The 16,902-nt window shown below is 37.9% G+C and overlaps 1 protein-coding gene across 1 annotated transcript in view; it reads right to left on the bottom strand.

The window, feature by feature from the left end:
• Positions 1-16,902, bottom strand: part of LOC128016910 (integrin alpha-11) — a 47,212-nt gene that overhangs the window by 9,264 nt on the left and 21,046 nt on the right. Inside the window, exons 7-20 of the mRNA XM_052601864.1 lie at positions 16,698-16,846; positions 16,081-16,225; positions 15,661-15,826; positions 15,334-15,404; positions 12,664-12,808; positions 12,271-12,419; positions 10,137-10,280; positions 7,967-8,170; positions 7,727-7,857; positions 7,468-7,634; positions 1,027-1,166; positions 633-743; positions 401-486; positions 114-318 (exon numbers count right to left, since the gene is read on the bottom strand). Of these exons, the coding sequence (XP_052457824.1) occupies positions 114-318; positions 401-486; positions 633-743; positions 1,027-1,166; positions 7,468-7,634; positions 7,727-7,857; positions 7,967-8,170; positions 10,137-10,280; positions 12,271-12,419; positions 12,664-12,808; positions 15,334-15,404; positions 15,661-15,826; positions 16,081-16,225; positions 16,698-16,846 (2,013 nt within the window). The remainder of the gene's footprint in view (positions 1-113; positions 319-400; positions 487-632; positions 744-1,026; positions 1,167-7,467; positions 7,635-7,726; positions 7,858-7,966; positions 8,171-10,136; positions 10,281-12,270; positions 12,420-12,663; positions 12,809-15,333; positions 15,405-15,660; positions 15,827-16,080; positions 16,226-16,697; positions 16,847-16,902) is intronic.

Raw genomic sequence — 16,902 nt, 5'->3', positions numbered from 1 at the left:
GTATCAATCTTATATTACAGATCTTATTATGAATGGACAATGGAACAAATCAAACATGCAGTCCTTCACAGGTGTCAAACAACCAAACAAAAGGTACTAGAGAGATGTTGTACCTTCACTAGAAGGCTGGAGAAGCGTAGGTTTGGAGTGTTAGTGATGTTAAGATGAGCTCCATATGCATTCTCCCCTCTGTTTTCTAGATGTACGTCTACTACCATCCTCCTCCTGGATCCCTCTACAATGCGTTCAGTAGGTTCTGCTGACATCTGACTCCGACATAACAGACTGCCTGCTCGAAACGCTTGGGCACAGAACTGCCTGTGGAGAAAGAGAGGGGGCATGAGCATGTGTGCACATACTATAAGTGTGTAAGCATACGTGTGTGTGTGCTTTATCTTACTTGCGATTCATTAAATCAGCCTGAGATTGTAACACCAAATCTGGAACACAATGGTCATCTTCGTCACAACCATTCCAGAAGGGAAGCTGAAGAAAACCACACAAAAAAAATTTAAATACTGCTATTACATTTATATGTGTTAAACATGCTTCATTGTTCATATTGTGTGAATGTTGTTAACAAAAGATATACAGTGCAACAGTAACATTTCCCTTGACCTACGAACACTCACCTGTGTTTTCACAGTAGTCGGCCAGCTATCATCCAGAGCTGGGCCTTGATCCAGGTCCAATAGCTCACTCTCTACAGTGAATATAATGGGCCTGGCATAGTCTGTAGTCTCCTGTATCAACATTACTATATCATAAATCTCTCAATCTAAATAAATGGCTATAAAAGAGTAAACTGGAAGAATATAATCTGCTACTGTAATGCTAGAAAGTGAACTTAATAAAATAGGAATGCTGCTATTACAATAGAAAATCTGAATGAACAGACAAGAAAGTACAAAATTAACAGAACTAATAATGAGTTGGCAGCCATTGCAGATTGTGTTACCATCATCAATGATTTAAATGCAAATGCCCTCTTACAATACTTTGATGAACTAAGAGACGAGGGCTAACCATGACATGGAAGTAAATGTGGTCACATGTCTCCTCTCCAGGAAGCAGTGTAAGATTCTGTGGCTGCAGGCGATCTAGGTCATCAAACACGGCTCGAGGGTTGAAACGCTTCTCCTCAAAGAATGCATTGTAGCTAAGAGCTGGAATACAGTGAACAAAGTGAAACATTTACTTATCCCTTATTTGCTTATTACAGTATTTCACAATTGCTAAAACACATTTCTTGAAACCTTCACCCATTTTCTCAAAACTTTAAACACAAAACCCATTCTTTAAACTATATTCACAAAACCCCTGACTCTTCTGGCAAAATCAAACACTTGCCTCAAAACCATTTGATCTGTGCTCAAAATCAAACAATGCTTTCAAAAACATAAACCCATCCAGTCAATATATAAACACTCATCAGCATTCATTAGACACTACATCAAAAAATTGAGAACACAGCGTCCAGGGGATGTAGTTACAGATATTTTTTTTTATTATTGCATATAGAAAATAATTTTGCCATAAATAAAAGTAAATAATTCACAACTCAGTACAGCAAATATATTGCATACTGTAAGTACTGCAAGTAATACAGTATAGAATTTCTGTATTTTCAGCATAAAAATAAAGTAAGCCCAAAGAACAGAGACAACTCTAAATGCAAAGCGTTTTACACAAAACATTGTGCAAATGCAAAATCAAAGTCAATGAGAGACTCATTCTGCCTCAGCATCCCGATGGTGGAGAGCCACGGGAAATGGTAGAAAGGCTGACACTGTTGATAGCTTCAAAGTTTACATTGTCTTCTACAAGTCTTTGCTGCAGCTGGATGAGATTGTTTTGACGGACCATATGAACAATGAGAACCTCTTGCTGTTGGGAGAACGAAGGAGTCCTTCCACCCTCATTTGGTAGTCTTGCAATTCTACAAAAGGGAAAATGCTCTTACAAATGTATACACACAGACACAATAGTAATGGACATCACATTCATATGTAAATTGTATTATAATGTTTTTTTTCTTTTACCCCCACTCCCTTTCTATTGATAAACTGATGTACTATATCAAATGTCAAATTAGAAAAACAATACATTTACCTGTTCTCTTCTCTGAATGTCCTGATAATGGTGGCCACAGTTGTCCTTGTACTCTTCCTCCTCATCCACCACCTCTTACAAAACTCTTCCTCCTCTTCCTCTCACATTGTTTCCATCCATCGTGGTATCAACACTCACCGTACCTGGGTCACCTATACTGGCTTATATTCTAGACAACTGATGTGATCACATCATTAGAAACAAGTGTGAACAATTTTGAGTTGTTGTGTGTAAACGGTGACAGTTATGATGTAGTTGTGTTTAACTTTTGCCATATGTATTTACCATTTTGCAACAGAGTGCAAAGTGTGTTTTAGTGAGTAAGAATGTGATTGAAAGATTGGATGAGATTTGCAAACAGTGTCTTAACTACCTGAATTTTTTTAAGATTTTGCCTACAAAGTGACTGATTCGACAAATGGGTTTAGGCCACTGAGCATTGGGTTCAGAGAATGGGGTTTAGTGTTTTAGTAGTTGTGAAATACTGTAAAAGTAAATATTTACTTATCACAAATTATTTGCAATTAATGGCAGATAACATGTTGGTATATAAGCTACTATTCAAAAGTTTAAGGTTGGTGAGATTTTTTTGTATGTTTCTGAAAAAAGTATTTTAGGCTCACCAAGGCCGCATTTATTTGATGCAAATACAGTAAAACAGTAATATTGTGATATATATATATATATATATATATATATATATATATATATATATATATATATATATATATATATATATATATAAAAATGCTAGTCTACAAACCCAATTCCAAAAGAGTTGGGACACTACAAATTGTGAATAAAAACAGAATGCAATGATGTGGAAGTTTCAAATTTCAATATTTTATTCAGAATACAACATAGATGACATATCAAATGTTTAAACTTAGAAAATGTATAATTTTAAGGGAAAAAATAGTTAAAATTAAATTTTATGACATCACATCTCAAAAAAGTTGGGACAAGGCCATGTTTACCACTGGGTGGCATCCCCTCTTCTTTTTACAACAGTCTGCAAACGTCTGGGGACTGAGGAGACTTAGGAGAAAACAGTTTTATGCCTTCTTTGTCGCAGCTTCCTCTTTATGATGTGCCAAATGTTTTCTATGGGTGAATATCTGGTCTGCAGGCTGGCCATTTCAGTACCCTGATCCATCTACACAGCCATGATGATGTAATTGATGCAGTATGTGGTCTGGCATTGTCATGTTTGAAAATGCAAGGTCTTCCCTGAAAGAGACGACGTCTGGATGGGAGCATATGTTGTTCTTGAACTTGGATATACCGGCATTGATGATGCCTTTCCAGATGTGTAAGTTGCCCATGCCACACGCACTCACTCAACCCCATACCATCAGAGATGCAGGCTTCTGAACTGAGCGCTGATAACAACTTGGGTTGTCCTTGTCCTCTTTAGTCCGGATAACATGGCGTCCCAGTTTTCCAAAAATAACTTCAAATTTTGATTCGTCTGACCACAGCACAGTTTTCCAGTTTGCCACAGTCCTTTTTAAATGAGCCTTGGCCCAGAGAAAACGACTGCACTTCTGGATCATGTTTTAGATATGGCTTCTGTTTTGACCTATAGAGTTTTAGCCGGCAACAGCGAATGGCACAGTGGACTTTGTTTTCTGACCTTGACCCTTACACACAGAGATTGTTCCATATTCTCTGAATCTTTGGATGATATTATGCACTGTAGATAACGATAACTTCAAACTCTTTGCAATGTTTCTCTGAGAAACTCCTTTCTGATATTATTCCACTATTTTTCGCCGCAGCATTGGGGGAATTGGTGATCCTCTGCCCATCTTGACTTCTGAGAGACACTGCCACTCTGAGAGGCTCTGTTTATACCCAATCATGTTGTCAATTGACCTAATAAGTTGCAAACTGGTCCTCCAGCTGTTCCTTATATGTACATTTAACTTTTCCGGCCTCTTATTGCTACCTGTCCCAACTTTTTTGGAATGTGCAGCTCTCATGAAATCCAAAAACTTTCAAAATGTCTCACTTACAACATTGTTATCTATATTCTATCATTAATAAAATATACGTTTATGAGACTGGTAAAGTATTTCATTCCTTTTTTACTCACAATTGTGAATCTTCTGTGCTTTTTAAATTTTATGTGTGCATTTGTAAATTTTGTGTGCATTTGTGTTTCCTGTGTGTGTATTTATGAATTATGTGTTTTCATGTATGAATCCTGTGTGTGGATATGTGAATGTAGTTTGTGCATTTATCTTTATTGAGATTATTTTGGCTCCATATTAAAACAATTGTGTCGCTTTATATATATATATTTTTTGTGTGTGTGTGTGTGTGTGTGGAAACAGTGTATTCCCCAAAGAATCTTGAAAAAAATCTAAGTTCAAAAGATGATCATCTATTTTAAATAGAAATCTCTTTAACATCAATTTACTGTCTACCATGTGTGCTCTACCATCTGTGGACTACAGCCAGATTTAAGTGACTCTGGAGTATAACCTCTGAAGATGATACTCAGGAGATCTGAGAACAGTTTGGGAGTTGAGTCATTAGAAGACATATCTTTTAATCTTAAGGAAAACCCTTTTAAGAGACCAGAATGATGTGTGGATGTTCAGTTATCTGACAAGGTTTTAAAAAAAAATGCTTGCTAAAAGACAATTTGAACCTTGTTCATGGGCTGAGAAAAGCCTATAAACTTAGGTATCCTACTTTCTAAAATCTCATAAATGTGAAAAATGTGTATCAATAAATGACACACTTAAATGTTTAACATTCATAACCCTCCTCAGCACATGTGAAGCAAATTAGATTTAAATAAAATATGTGACTCATTTTATATTGCCCCAATAGTCTGAATGATCATAAAGACTAAGACATATATTTTCTCTGAGACCATTACATTGGTTTCACACCTATGACATTTGTGATGGAGATGCTCTGGGTTCATAAAGGTTAACTAAAAAAAGCTGTGCTGCCCGGTGGTCCCACACATTACGCAGAAACTTTACCTTCCAGAACATTTTTTAAAAACATACCTAAGATGGTCACCAAGGCCTTAAAGGGATACTCCACCCTAAAAATCTTTTTAGCATGTGTAACAAGCCTAACTTGTTACAGGAAGCCAAAGTCTCTTAAACAGTATAAAGTAATAGTGTTCATGCAGACTAGATCGGTGACCTAAATGGATCCAAATATGGTTTCAAGGTTGTGTTTTAAGTCCTACACATGAAGGGCTAAGAGTACATGTTCTATAATCAGTCTTAAAGTTATTGGCCAATTGATGACAGATCAGAAAGAGGTGGCAACTTGTTTTAATAGATTTTTACTACTGTTGCTGACAATTTGGTAAAGGAGCTACCAGCTCAATCCGGTTATATAATGACAAGTTAGTCAAGGAGTATTATGCTAATTGTGGTGTCACTTTAGGAGGTTTTTCATTCGATAAAGTAAATGAGATTACAGTTTATAAGAATTTAGCGACAGGTTTAGATAATATTCCAGCAAGGTGTGACGAGTGGGGCGGGGCCGAGGGCCGTGGGAACGGGCGAGGCCGGTGGAGGGATTGGAGATGAGCAATGTGGAGTATTGGGTTTTATTATGGAAAGGGGGTTTTATTATGAAGCGTCTTAACAGGAAGAACCGGAACTACTAGGTGCTGGGGGTGAGGTGATTGAATGTGAGTTGTAAAGAAATGAGGCAATAATAAATGCTGTTCAGTTGCTCTACAATGTGTCGCTTGAATCTATGCCCAAAACCACGACAAGCGACACCTGCTCGACCCACCGGTCTCGTGTCCCACGGAGGAGATGGAAGGATATAAAACTTGAGCGATGTCAGGGAAGGACAAGAGAGGACCAGGCCTGGGCTTTTATTTTATGTTTTGGTTTTTATTTGTGCCCATCAGTCGTCCGTGAGGGGCTGATGCGCTGTTTTGTGTTTATTTTGAATTATTAAAGTTTCATTTTGATTGTCCGCCGGTTCCCGCCTCCTTCCTGTGATCATGGAGATTTTATTGTTACACAAGGTTTTTTAAAGTTTCAGCTAATTTTATAACCCATGTGGTTACTCATATTTTAAATCTCTCTATTGGCCAAGTTAAGGTACATGATTAATTAAAACAAGCAAGAGTTTTTCCCCTTTTTAAGAAAGGGAGTAGGTTTGAGTGTAACAATTATAGACCTTTGTCAATTCTATCTTCCTTATCCAAAGCATTTGAAAATATTCTTTTTGATCAAATTGAAGAATATATTTCGAAAGTGTAATATTTTATATGAATTTCAGTCTGGCTTTAGAAGGATGCATTCTGCTGAGACAACAATTTTGTATTTGACAGATTACATAAAGAAAGAATTGGATTAACGTAAATTAAGTGGGATGGTGTTGCTAGAGTTACAGAAGGCTTTTGACACAGTTGACCATAATATTTTGCTTTCTAAATTAAATGCTATGGTTTTGATTCTAAAGCATGTAAATTGATTAACTCCTATCTTTCAAATAGGTGTCAAATGGTAGATTTTTAAATGGAGTGTTTTCAGATAATTTCTCTTCTCTTGTGGAGTACCACAAGGTAGCTTATTGGGACCCTTACTTTTTAATGTACTTAAATGATCTGAAAATGGCTCAATGCATACGTCTTCCATCTTCCACCTGCATGTCCTCCGCATCGCACAGTCATCAGATTGAAAGTCTTGGAAGAGCAAGGACAATTTTTTATATTATTCTGAAAGAAGAAAGTCACATACACCTAGGATACTTCGAGGGTGAGTAGGAGATGGACAAATGTTCAGTCTCGGGTGAACTAACCCTTTAAATCAACAAAGCATCAAAGGGAAGATCACAAGATAAGTGTATGTTGAACGATTCATCACTACTGATGCTATATTTTTCATGCTAATACGTGGCATGCTCAACAGGGAAACCTTAACTGAACCACACTGGCTATGCAGCTGGTCAGTGGTATGTAAATGCTGCCAGCTGTCTGCTGTTTAGCTTTAATGATACTATAACTAAGAGATACTCAAGTGAGATATATGATGAAAGGAAACTGCTGCTTTTAAACGACTTCCATAACCTCCAATTCTCCAGAAAGTTTTCCAGTATAGAGTGTGTTTGGGTGAAAGCTAAGCTTGTCACCCTTTGACAAAAGGTCTGTTGCAATCCAACAGTACAGCAGATGTAGTCAGTGCACCATTTTATGTACATAATAAATTGATAATAACAAGTTTAAATTTAATAAATGAGCAAACATTTTATATATCAATTTATGCCAACAGAAGACTTAATTTAGAGTAGTATTTGAAAGGTATGTATATATATATATATATATATATATATATATATATATACATATAAAACACTGACCTATTTCCTGTAAGGCTCTATTAGGAGTCCGAACTGTGACATTCAGACATACAATAGCAGACATGCAGGTCACATCTTTCCCTCCTCTCCGACAGTCTTTATTGAATATGTTGATCTTGCCGGGCTCAAATCGAACAGTGGTATGGATTCGGACAACACTTCGAGACCTGCAGCACAGCACAAATGGTACATTATTGAGGTATTTAGGAAGAAGCATGTAAATTAAGTGTAGGTTAGTTTAAATAAATTAGAAACACACCACAGAAGAACTGCAGCACCGAGGGAGCCCACAGCTAGATCCACCAGGCCATCTCCATTCATATCCATTTTCCCATGGATGCTACGACCAAAGTACTGCAGACCTGGGGCCAGCTGAACAGCACCAATCCTCTGACAGAGAGAAGAGATGGATGTAAAATCTTGCCATAACTAACTTTTCTGAACAAATACATGCAGATTAATTAACACACAAGAGAGTGGCTGGATACATATGTGGTACCTGTTTATATTTCCTCAGTATTCTGTTGTGTTGGCTGTGGTAAATGTAAATGGCTCCTTTGTTGTCATCCTCTAGTGGAGCTCCTATTACCACATCATTAAATGAATCCCCATTAAGGTCAGGCACAGGGGCCAGTGCAGAGCCGAAACGAGCATTCTGACCATGATCTAAGATTTCCAGCGAGCCCTCCAATATGAATTGAGGCTGATGTGAAACAAGCATAAAAATGGCTGCTGTGAGGTAGGACACAATTTAGTTACAGCATAATGTTAGCAAAATTAGCCTTGGTGCGCCAAAAAAATGATAGCTAGTACACCGAGGGGTAAACTAATAGGTTCACAATGCAACAATGTACAGATATTTTGCTCTTTAATGAAGTCAACTGACCCCACAATGCATTGAAAATTTGTTCATGCACTGGACTGTACTCTGCCTATGTACTGAATTGTTTCTAAATTCCTATTTCTATACTGGATGCTTATGTTACCCACAATTCAATGCTGCTTTTGTCACTTTATACAGTATGTATAAATATTATGGTTTAAAAGAGACATAAAAGAATCTTATTTACGAAGTATATACTTCTGTTGGAACGTTTTGTTTTTAATGCAAACTTTTAATGAGGAATAGGAGCATTTTTTTTCTATTTAGATCACATTCAAATCATAAATAAATGTAGAAACTCTGAAAAGAGGCTGTTTATTAGGGAAATATCCATTTAGGTCATAGATAAGAGCTAAACATTTCTGTAACCAGAGACAATCTTTAAGCACAAACTTTCACTATTGAAGTCCAAACCAGACTCCAAAGGTCAAATGCTGGAACTCTTGTATTATCACTTAAGGTGAGGTCATTTAGCAAGTATTTGTGCCTCTGAAAACAATTCGTTTAAAATGGGCGGAAAGTTTGAGGGAAAGGTGCAATTTCTTAAAGCAAAGATTGTTCATGTTAGCCAAGTATTTGGGAGAGTAATTTGCCCTGCACATCACCCTCCTCCACCGTCTCTCTCTCTCTCTCTCTATCTAAAATATATGGTTATAGTTGACAGACATGTGAAATCTGTTGTATTTTCAGCCTTCCTAAAATAGTATTAGAGGAGAGGAGAAGAGAGTTTTGCATAATAAATGGATGGAATACTGTATATACACTATACATTTTCTAAAGAACATTAACCATGACAAATTATTTCAGTAAAAGATGACCAGCACTGTCGATGTACACAGTATCTGGCTGCAACCAAGGGTTAATACAGATTGTGGTATCCTGGTTAAGGTCACAAGGAAATAGCTTATAAGAGCTAAATAAATAAAGATGGAGGTCTGCTCTATTCAGAGCATTGCTCTTGCATTAGTTCCAGCTTTTTCCATTTATTAAAGCAGCTCTCGCTCTCTCTTTGTGAGCTTCAAATAATTATATTGCAAGGGGGAAATATTTTCCTGCTGAGTTCACCCTTCACTAGTCTGTGATGCGAGGTATAGCAGGTGGCAAAAGCCTGTCAGTATTTACTTGAGACCACTAATGAGGTAGTGCATTAATGCACAGGCACAGTTTCAGATCCCTCAACTTTATGAGGAGAGACAACATCTGTAGTGTTGCATTCTGGATGAGAAGTAAACAGTAGGTAATAGGGCCTTTCGCAACACTTTAGTTCCAGAACTAAATGTACAGTACTAAAGAACTGGGATGATTTTGCGCAAACTATTTCCCAGTAACATTTAAAGGGTTGCATTCACACCAACAGTGTGTAATAGGAAGTGACAACTGGCAGTGCTACATTTGCTAGAAGTGTCTGCACTTTAGCGTCCGTTCATCTATCACTGTTCACAATAATTTGTGAAATAAGTTGACACGATGTTTACAGTGTGTTTACACAGCGGTTTAAATCATGGTGGGTGAGGGCATTTTTGTATGCATTTGGCAAATCAATGTCTACTTACATCATGGGTAGAACCAATTGTGCTGGTTAGACCCTGCTCCGAAGTATGAGCTAATTTGGTTCTCGAAAAAGGCAGGCTGGTACGAAAATGCCAAAAAGTGGGTTCCACAATTAGTTCTGGTACTATGAAAAGGTTACCGTGGTGTGAAAGGCCCAAATATAACAGCTAGTCAATAATTAATTAACTTGTTTGTTTTTTTGCAAGAATATGCTGATGGCCTGAATATTCTTTACCTGCTCTGTGACTCTATAAATGTAGACTTTGCCCTTTTCCCAGCCTGCACTGAAGAACATGGGAGCAGCCACCAGCAGGTTATCTGTGACTCCATCATCATCCAGGTCCACTGGAGCAATCTCACTGCCGTAGTATGACCCAATCTGCACAAACACATACATCAAGACCAAAATGATTACTAGTGATGCACAAGGACATGCATTTAACATCTGAGAAACTCCTCACATGGATATGCAAATGCCGATGTCAGCATCAAAACGCATAAAAACATGGTAAAACTAATATGTTTAATTATATTTGATAATGTCTATCAACATTATGTGAATAATATAGGGACACAGAAATATGCCAAATATAGGGCATTTTAAAAAAAAAATGGGACAAGGTGGTATCAGTCCACGTTTTGAAGGTCCACTGCACTAGTTGGATATAAAGTTGCTACCACCAGGAGATGTTCTGGGCCACCAATAGATGAAACAGGACCTAGGGCTGGACAATATATTGAACGATAAGATCATGCGCATGTCGTCAGTAAAGTTGGTTCTGTGATTAGCGGTAAATCCCCATCACCTGCCCTCAAATAGAGCGGCAGTTAATACACAGTGCTGTAGTTCACTGTCAAGCTACAGTATGCTATATAGAGTTCATTATTGACGGCGATTCATCTTCAACTGATGAATAACCTTTGATCAGTCAGTTGTCCTGCGATGATGAAGATACTTCAAGATTTAGATGAATGACCTTCATCTTGGCCCATGTGATGTTTTCTTGCAGTTTCATTAGCAGGTGTCTAGTACAGGGTACTGTTGCGATAAGGGTTGTTATATCAGCCACTCACCCATAACTACCCATTGAGGCAATGATAATAACCTCTACTGCCATGATAAATGCAAGTGGAAAGAGCATGCATCCATCCATAATACCTCTTTACAGCTGCTGCTAAAGTAGATCTGGAAGTCTTTGGAATAGTTTTGACCAAGTTTGTGATGGGCTCTGGTATTCTGAAGAATTTGAAGGCAGCACAGAGGGAACTGTTTGGAACTAAACCAAAGGCGTTAGCCAGGTCAAGGAAAATGACATGAAGGTCCCTCTTCTCTCTCTTGGCTGGCTGAATCTGGTGCCAGATCATACTTGTGTGCTCCAGACATCCTGAGAACCCAGAGATTCCAGCCTTCTGGACTGTCGTGTCCACAATCTTGTTCTTATCAGGATAGATGTTCAGCCTCTGAGCTCTAACACCGAAGAATACTTTTCCTTCAACTCTGAGGAGACTAATAGCCTGGAATTGGCTGATGGTTGAAGATTCCTCCTCCTTTTGTATCAGTACTCCTTCCACTCTATACTAAATCATGGGTATTACTTATTTTCCCAAACCATTTGCATTAACTTCCACAGAAAGAACCAAATTCTTGCTTATTCTATTCTTTCTCGCAACATACTTAAATATTCTCCAGGCCTCAAGGAAGTCGGCCTGGTTTTAATGTTCTCTTAGAGTACATTAATCCCTCCTTCTCCATTTCTGAAGACTTCCTCCATTGCTTTTTTAGCTATAAGCTTTATTATATTTTAATTCTTATTCTTTGTCTGGGATCGTGTAGAGCCCATTGAAGCTGCACTTAAACTGCAGTTGGGACCTTCAGCCCATTGGGGTTCCCATTGAAGTCCATTATATGGAGAAAAATCCTGGAGTTTTTCTCAAAAACCTTAATTTCTTTGCAACTGAAGAGAGAAAGACACGAACATCTCCGCTGAGTGAGTAAATTATCAGGGAAATTTTTATTCTTGAATTGAACTAATCCTTTAAGGCTGTTTACTGTTGTGAACAATCTTTAAAAATCTTAAATATCTCTGTGTTTTATTTGTGAGAGGGAATTTATTTGCTTGCTTTAGACTGTGATGAGAAGCACATGGGTTTGGTGGGATAGATTTGTAGTCTAGACATTCCACTCATCGCAAATGAAAGCAAGGATAGAAATTTAAATTTAAAACACATAAAAATTGACTGATTGATCACTGCTGTTTGTACAGTATGCATACTTAGTCAGAGGAGCAGAATATGTGAGATATATGTGAGATCAGTATACAGACACTGTGCACTGAAAGTGTCTGTATGCATATTTTAAGATTAATTACCTGCTCTCCTTTGAGTGAGTGTAGTATAGTGAGCTCCCCAGTATTTTTCAGGGTGAAGATGATGACCTTGCCCGTGTGGTTAAACCGAGGAGCTCCTGCTATATATAACTGGCCACTGCGAGCTGAAACCACTGATGTTACTGTGTAACCTACAAACACAATATGAGAAAGATGATAATAAATGCCTATCAATTTTAAAAACAGTAAACTGGATGAATAATTTTGCTTGCTAACAGAGAGGAGTTGAGATAAAGTGGAGATCAAAAGAAATGACCAAAATGGAGACTTGAAGAGCAATAAAAAGGTAATTATTTAGATGTAGCCATATCATACAGGGGCATTTCTGTCATTAGCATCGACAGCCAGTTTAATGTATAGGTGTGAATTGTTTACCCAGGTACGCTCCATGGTTTTTCAGTTCTTCTGGGAACTCTTGTTCATAAGACGACTTTGGTGGGATCACTTTACCCTGACGAGTCTCCTTCAGCACAGCCCCATTCCAGTCATAAGCTCCCACTGCTCCCACTAAAATACCGTCCTGCAGGCAGAGCATAAACATATATCTACAATTACATAAAGTTCAGGAAACTATATTTTTCATTTCCGTCAACACTTATGGCCTCAAACTACCAACTTTGGGTCTTTAAAGGGATGAATGGAGGCATTTGTTGTGTTTTAGGTTGCCAGTCTTCTAACAATTTTTTTAATTGCAATTTGTAATTTTCCATTAATGTGCTTTTTCCTACCAAAGGCACCACTTTAATGATATATTAGAAAAATATTAGTAAGACTTGCACAGAATGAATTCTAAAACTGTAAAGACTAATGAAATCAATCACTGAACATTAAAGCTCAAAATCTCAAAAGACATGGCATTAATTATGTCTTGTTAGCATAATGTATGAAGGCAGTAAAATTAATTATTATTAACAAAAATACACTGAAGATTACTTTAGATAAATTTAGTAGTTTAATATTGCATATTTTCTAATTGTTTGTACATAATGTATCAATATTCTTGACCTTGTTTACCCCTCATACAGTGATTCAGACACTTCATCTCATTCTCAGCGTCCATACAGCTCCTTCTTAATTTCTCTGGAAGTGCTTTGCAATTGGCAATGAAACCTCATAAAACATTTTTCTTTAGTGATTAGTTAAACTCACTGTTATGTATACAGTAGTCAGAATAAGAGCATGTTGAATCTGTTCATGTTTAGAGAGAACTGAAATTCCCGGGCGGTTCCTTAAATATAAACAAACAACGTTCTGAGCCATTCCAGCCTAATCTGAACATTCTTACCGAACTTGCAGCCTGCTGAGAATGCGCTGCTCTGGTGCAGTCAATACTTCAGAACATAAACAAAGAGATGATAATTATGACTTTTTGGTTTTTAATCAGAGAGAAAAATGCACAGTGGATGAAACCACAAGAGTTTTCCAGAAAGCCTTCTGTTTTGTGTGTCTTTATATATTGACCTTTCAAGAACTTCTGCTCTGGCTCTGCCGCGGAGGAGTCACAAGTAAATGGAACAGTGCTGGCTGTGTGCATGATGTTGTGCACCTGGTGCCCACTGCGCCTCATCACTGCTGCCATCATCACTTTTTCTTTCTACAGAACCAGCTCCACAGTCACATGCAGAAGATAAGCTAAAAGGCCAGCATGGTATCACAAAGCAGGACTGGCTCTAAACCTGATGCCACCAGGACTGCATTGCTTTAACTGAGGGGTGTCCAATCCTGCTCCTGGAGGGCCACCGTCCTGCAGTTTAGCTCCAACCTCAATTAAACACATCCAGCTAATCAAGGTCTTACTAGGCGTAACTAGAAACTTCCAGGCAGGTGTGTTGAGGCAAGTTGGAGCTAAACTCTTCATGACCAATTTTGGACACACCTGCTTTACCCTTTTACATTTTACATTCAAACAAATTGCTGAATTCACTGTTATTTATGTCTAGACATTCACTTTATATTGATACTGCATATCATTAAAAAATGATGTTCACTAGTTATAATTTAAAACAATCCACAAATAAAGCAAATAAAAACCATTCTGGAGCATGTATGTAAGCTGTATTTGAAGCTACACATATCCCACTTTCAGAGAGTACCATCTGGATTTAGAGGTGTGAGTTTTTTCCTGGAGTGCAAACATTCTTTCCAACAACTTATCCCTCCTCTCAACACTTAAGTTGCTTTTGTTGCAGATGCTGTTCCAAGCCTCCAGATACCTGATGGATTGGCTTTCCAGTCATCCTAATGTCCAACTGGAGTTTTCCTATCTGTTTCTTCCACACATACATACATAAAAACTAGATATTAATAACTTTACCAGCAGTTTGTGCTTGCCTTCAGGGTATGGAGTTAAACAAATCTGAGGAGTTGCATCAGGAAATTGTTCAACCTGGACAGAGATGATTAGCTTTACAGTTGGGAGCAGGTCTTGGATGGATACAGACCCACCAGGTACAGTTTTTGGATGGAGAATGGCAGACAGCCTGCCTGAACAGCAAGTACAGTATGGGGTACAGTATGTCAGATACTGAGTCTGTGCTGGAGGACAAACTAGCTCTGATATCAGCTCTGGTTTTAGAAGAAAAGAAAAAAAAGGACACATCCCCTGAGGTGCAGCTCCTCCATACTTCTCACCACAAGAATCGAAAAAACCTGGGAAAACCTGGGCTTTATATTCATTTCTTTTGACAGAGAATCAGAAAAAGGCTTGTTTGAATTATCAGGGAGAAATCTTATCTGCTCACCATTGTAAAGGTGTAATATTTTTGGTGTATCATATAACTGACAGCGACATATAGAGATGACCTACAGAAAGAGAGGAAAATAAATAAAGAATGTTTAAGAAGACAGAAAAAAGACAGAAAGATAAGATTTTAGATGAATGAAAACAACCCTAAAAATTGACTGAATGTCTGACTTTTGGTTCACTCAATCTGATCTCGGTCAGCCTGTCTAGGTTTTTTCTTTCAGCTAATATGGAAAAAGGGCTGTGAATTTGAGGAATAGAGTCAACCGAGAATTTACAGACTGATGGACACCCAGACTCACCTCCACTATGTGTGTGGAGAAGCCAGCTTGAGACATCTGGAGACCAAATGCTGTCCCATTCTTGCTAGTCCCTGCAAACAGAGACAAAATGAGCACACAGAAGAGCAAAAGAATCCGCTATTTCCTCCAACCGAGCAGTGCAGATTTCAGCATTCTTAAAGAGCGAGTTCATCAAAGAGATGTGGTATACATTTTAAGATTTGGTCCAATGAGATTTAGAGTGCAGTGCTGTGCAGAGATGTATATGTTTCACAGGCTGAGGTTTTGGGCTGTGTTATGGATATGATGCAATTCTGTGTGTGGTGCTGGAGTGGTAAAGTCACCAACCCTCTAAACTGAAGATCCTCTCTCCTAGAGCATCCACAATGTCCTTCAAAGCTGCTTCATCTGTCACGTTAAAGAAATGCTTATCATCAGGGTCACTAGCGATGTATTTGATCTCATTGAGGAAAGCTTCAGGGTTGATGCCTCTGCGGTTATAGTAGCCCAGTACCTGTTGTGAGGAAAGACCCCAAGAAACAATCAGCCTGAACGTGTGCCCAAGCCCACATTCTAATCCAAGCCTCCATAAGTGGTGTTGAAAACATTAGGCCTTCTTCACTGGTGTCAGCAGCTGAATGTGACATTAATGGTTGGTCCAATCCCGATTTTAAAATGGGTTGCCCCATAATTTCAGCATGAGAATGGGCACCTGAACAATGCCACAGCAAGAAGGAGGAAGGCAAACTGAAGGAAGGCAATACTTACAGCAATGGCATATCGTATGATGCCATCCTTCTCGCTGTCCTCAATGACCTGCTGCAGGTCAGCGCTGTCATGTGATTCTCCATCTGTGATGACGATCATGACTTTCTTTGCTCCTTTTCTACCTCCCTGTTTAAAGGCCTCTGATCTGTGAATATCCATAGATCATTTATGCTCTTTCAGTGTCATTTTTGTGGCTCTGTTGATATGCAAATATGTAAAATGCACATTATTGTTCAAAAGTTTGGGGTCAGTAAAGATTTTTTGTTTTTTTTTATAAATTAATAAGGACTTAGTAAATTGATCAAAAGTGACGGAAGATATTTATAATGTAACCGAAGACTGGATTAATGAGTGCAGAAACTTATACTTTTTTCCTTTTTATATTTTAAAATATATATATATATATTTTTTTTTTAATACATTTTATATCCTTTTTATATATTAAAATAAAACAATTATTATAAACTGTAATAATATTTCATAATTTAAACAGAATTTGATCAAATAAATGCAGCCATGTTGAACACAAAAGACTACTTAAAAACTTGGAACATGAAACTGTAGATTGGAACTGTAATTAAATAGCATTTAGAATTTTTTTCACATATGTGTAGTACCGTGCAACACTGATTCCCAGCGCAGTGTTGGTCTCTTCTCCTCCTCGCTGGCCTATCTTACGGGCTGCATTGACCACATCCTCCACAGAGCGGAAGTCATTCAGCTGAAACTCAGACACCACTTTTTCTCCATATTGCAGTACTCCAACCTGACAAGCACATGATCCACACATTTGATATAAAGACACATTTGATATTTCATGTT

Source organism: Carassius gibelio, chromosome A7, assembly GCF_023724105.1.
Source record: "Carassius gibelio isolate Cgi1373 ecotype wild population from Czech Republic chromosome A7, carGib1.2-hapl.c, whole genome shotgun sequence".
NCBI lineage: Eukaryota > Metazoa > Chordata > Actinopteri > Cypriniformes > Cyprinidae > Carassius > Carassius gibelio.
The sequence above is the reverse complement of the archived record's forward strand: the minus strand, read 5'-3'. Positions and strand labels throughout refer to the sequence as shown.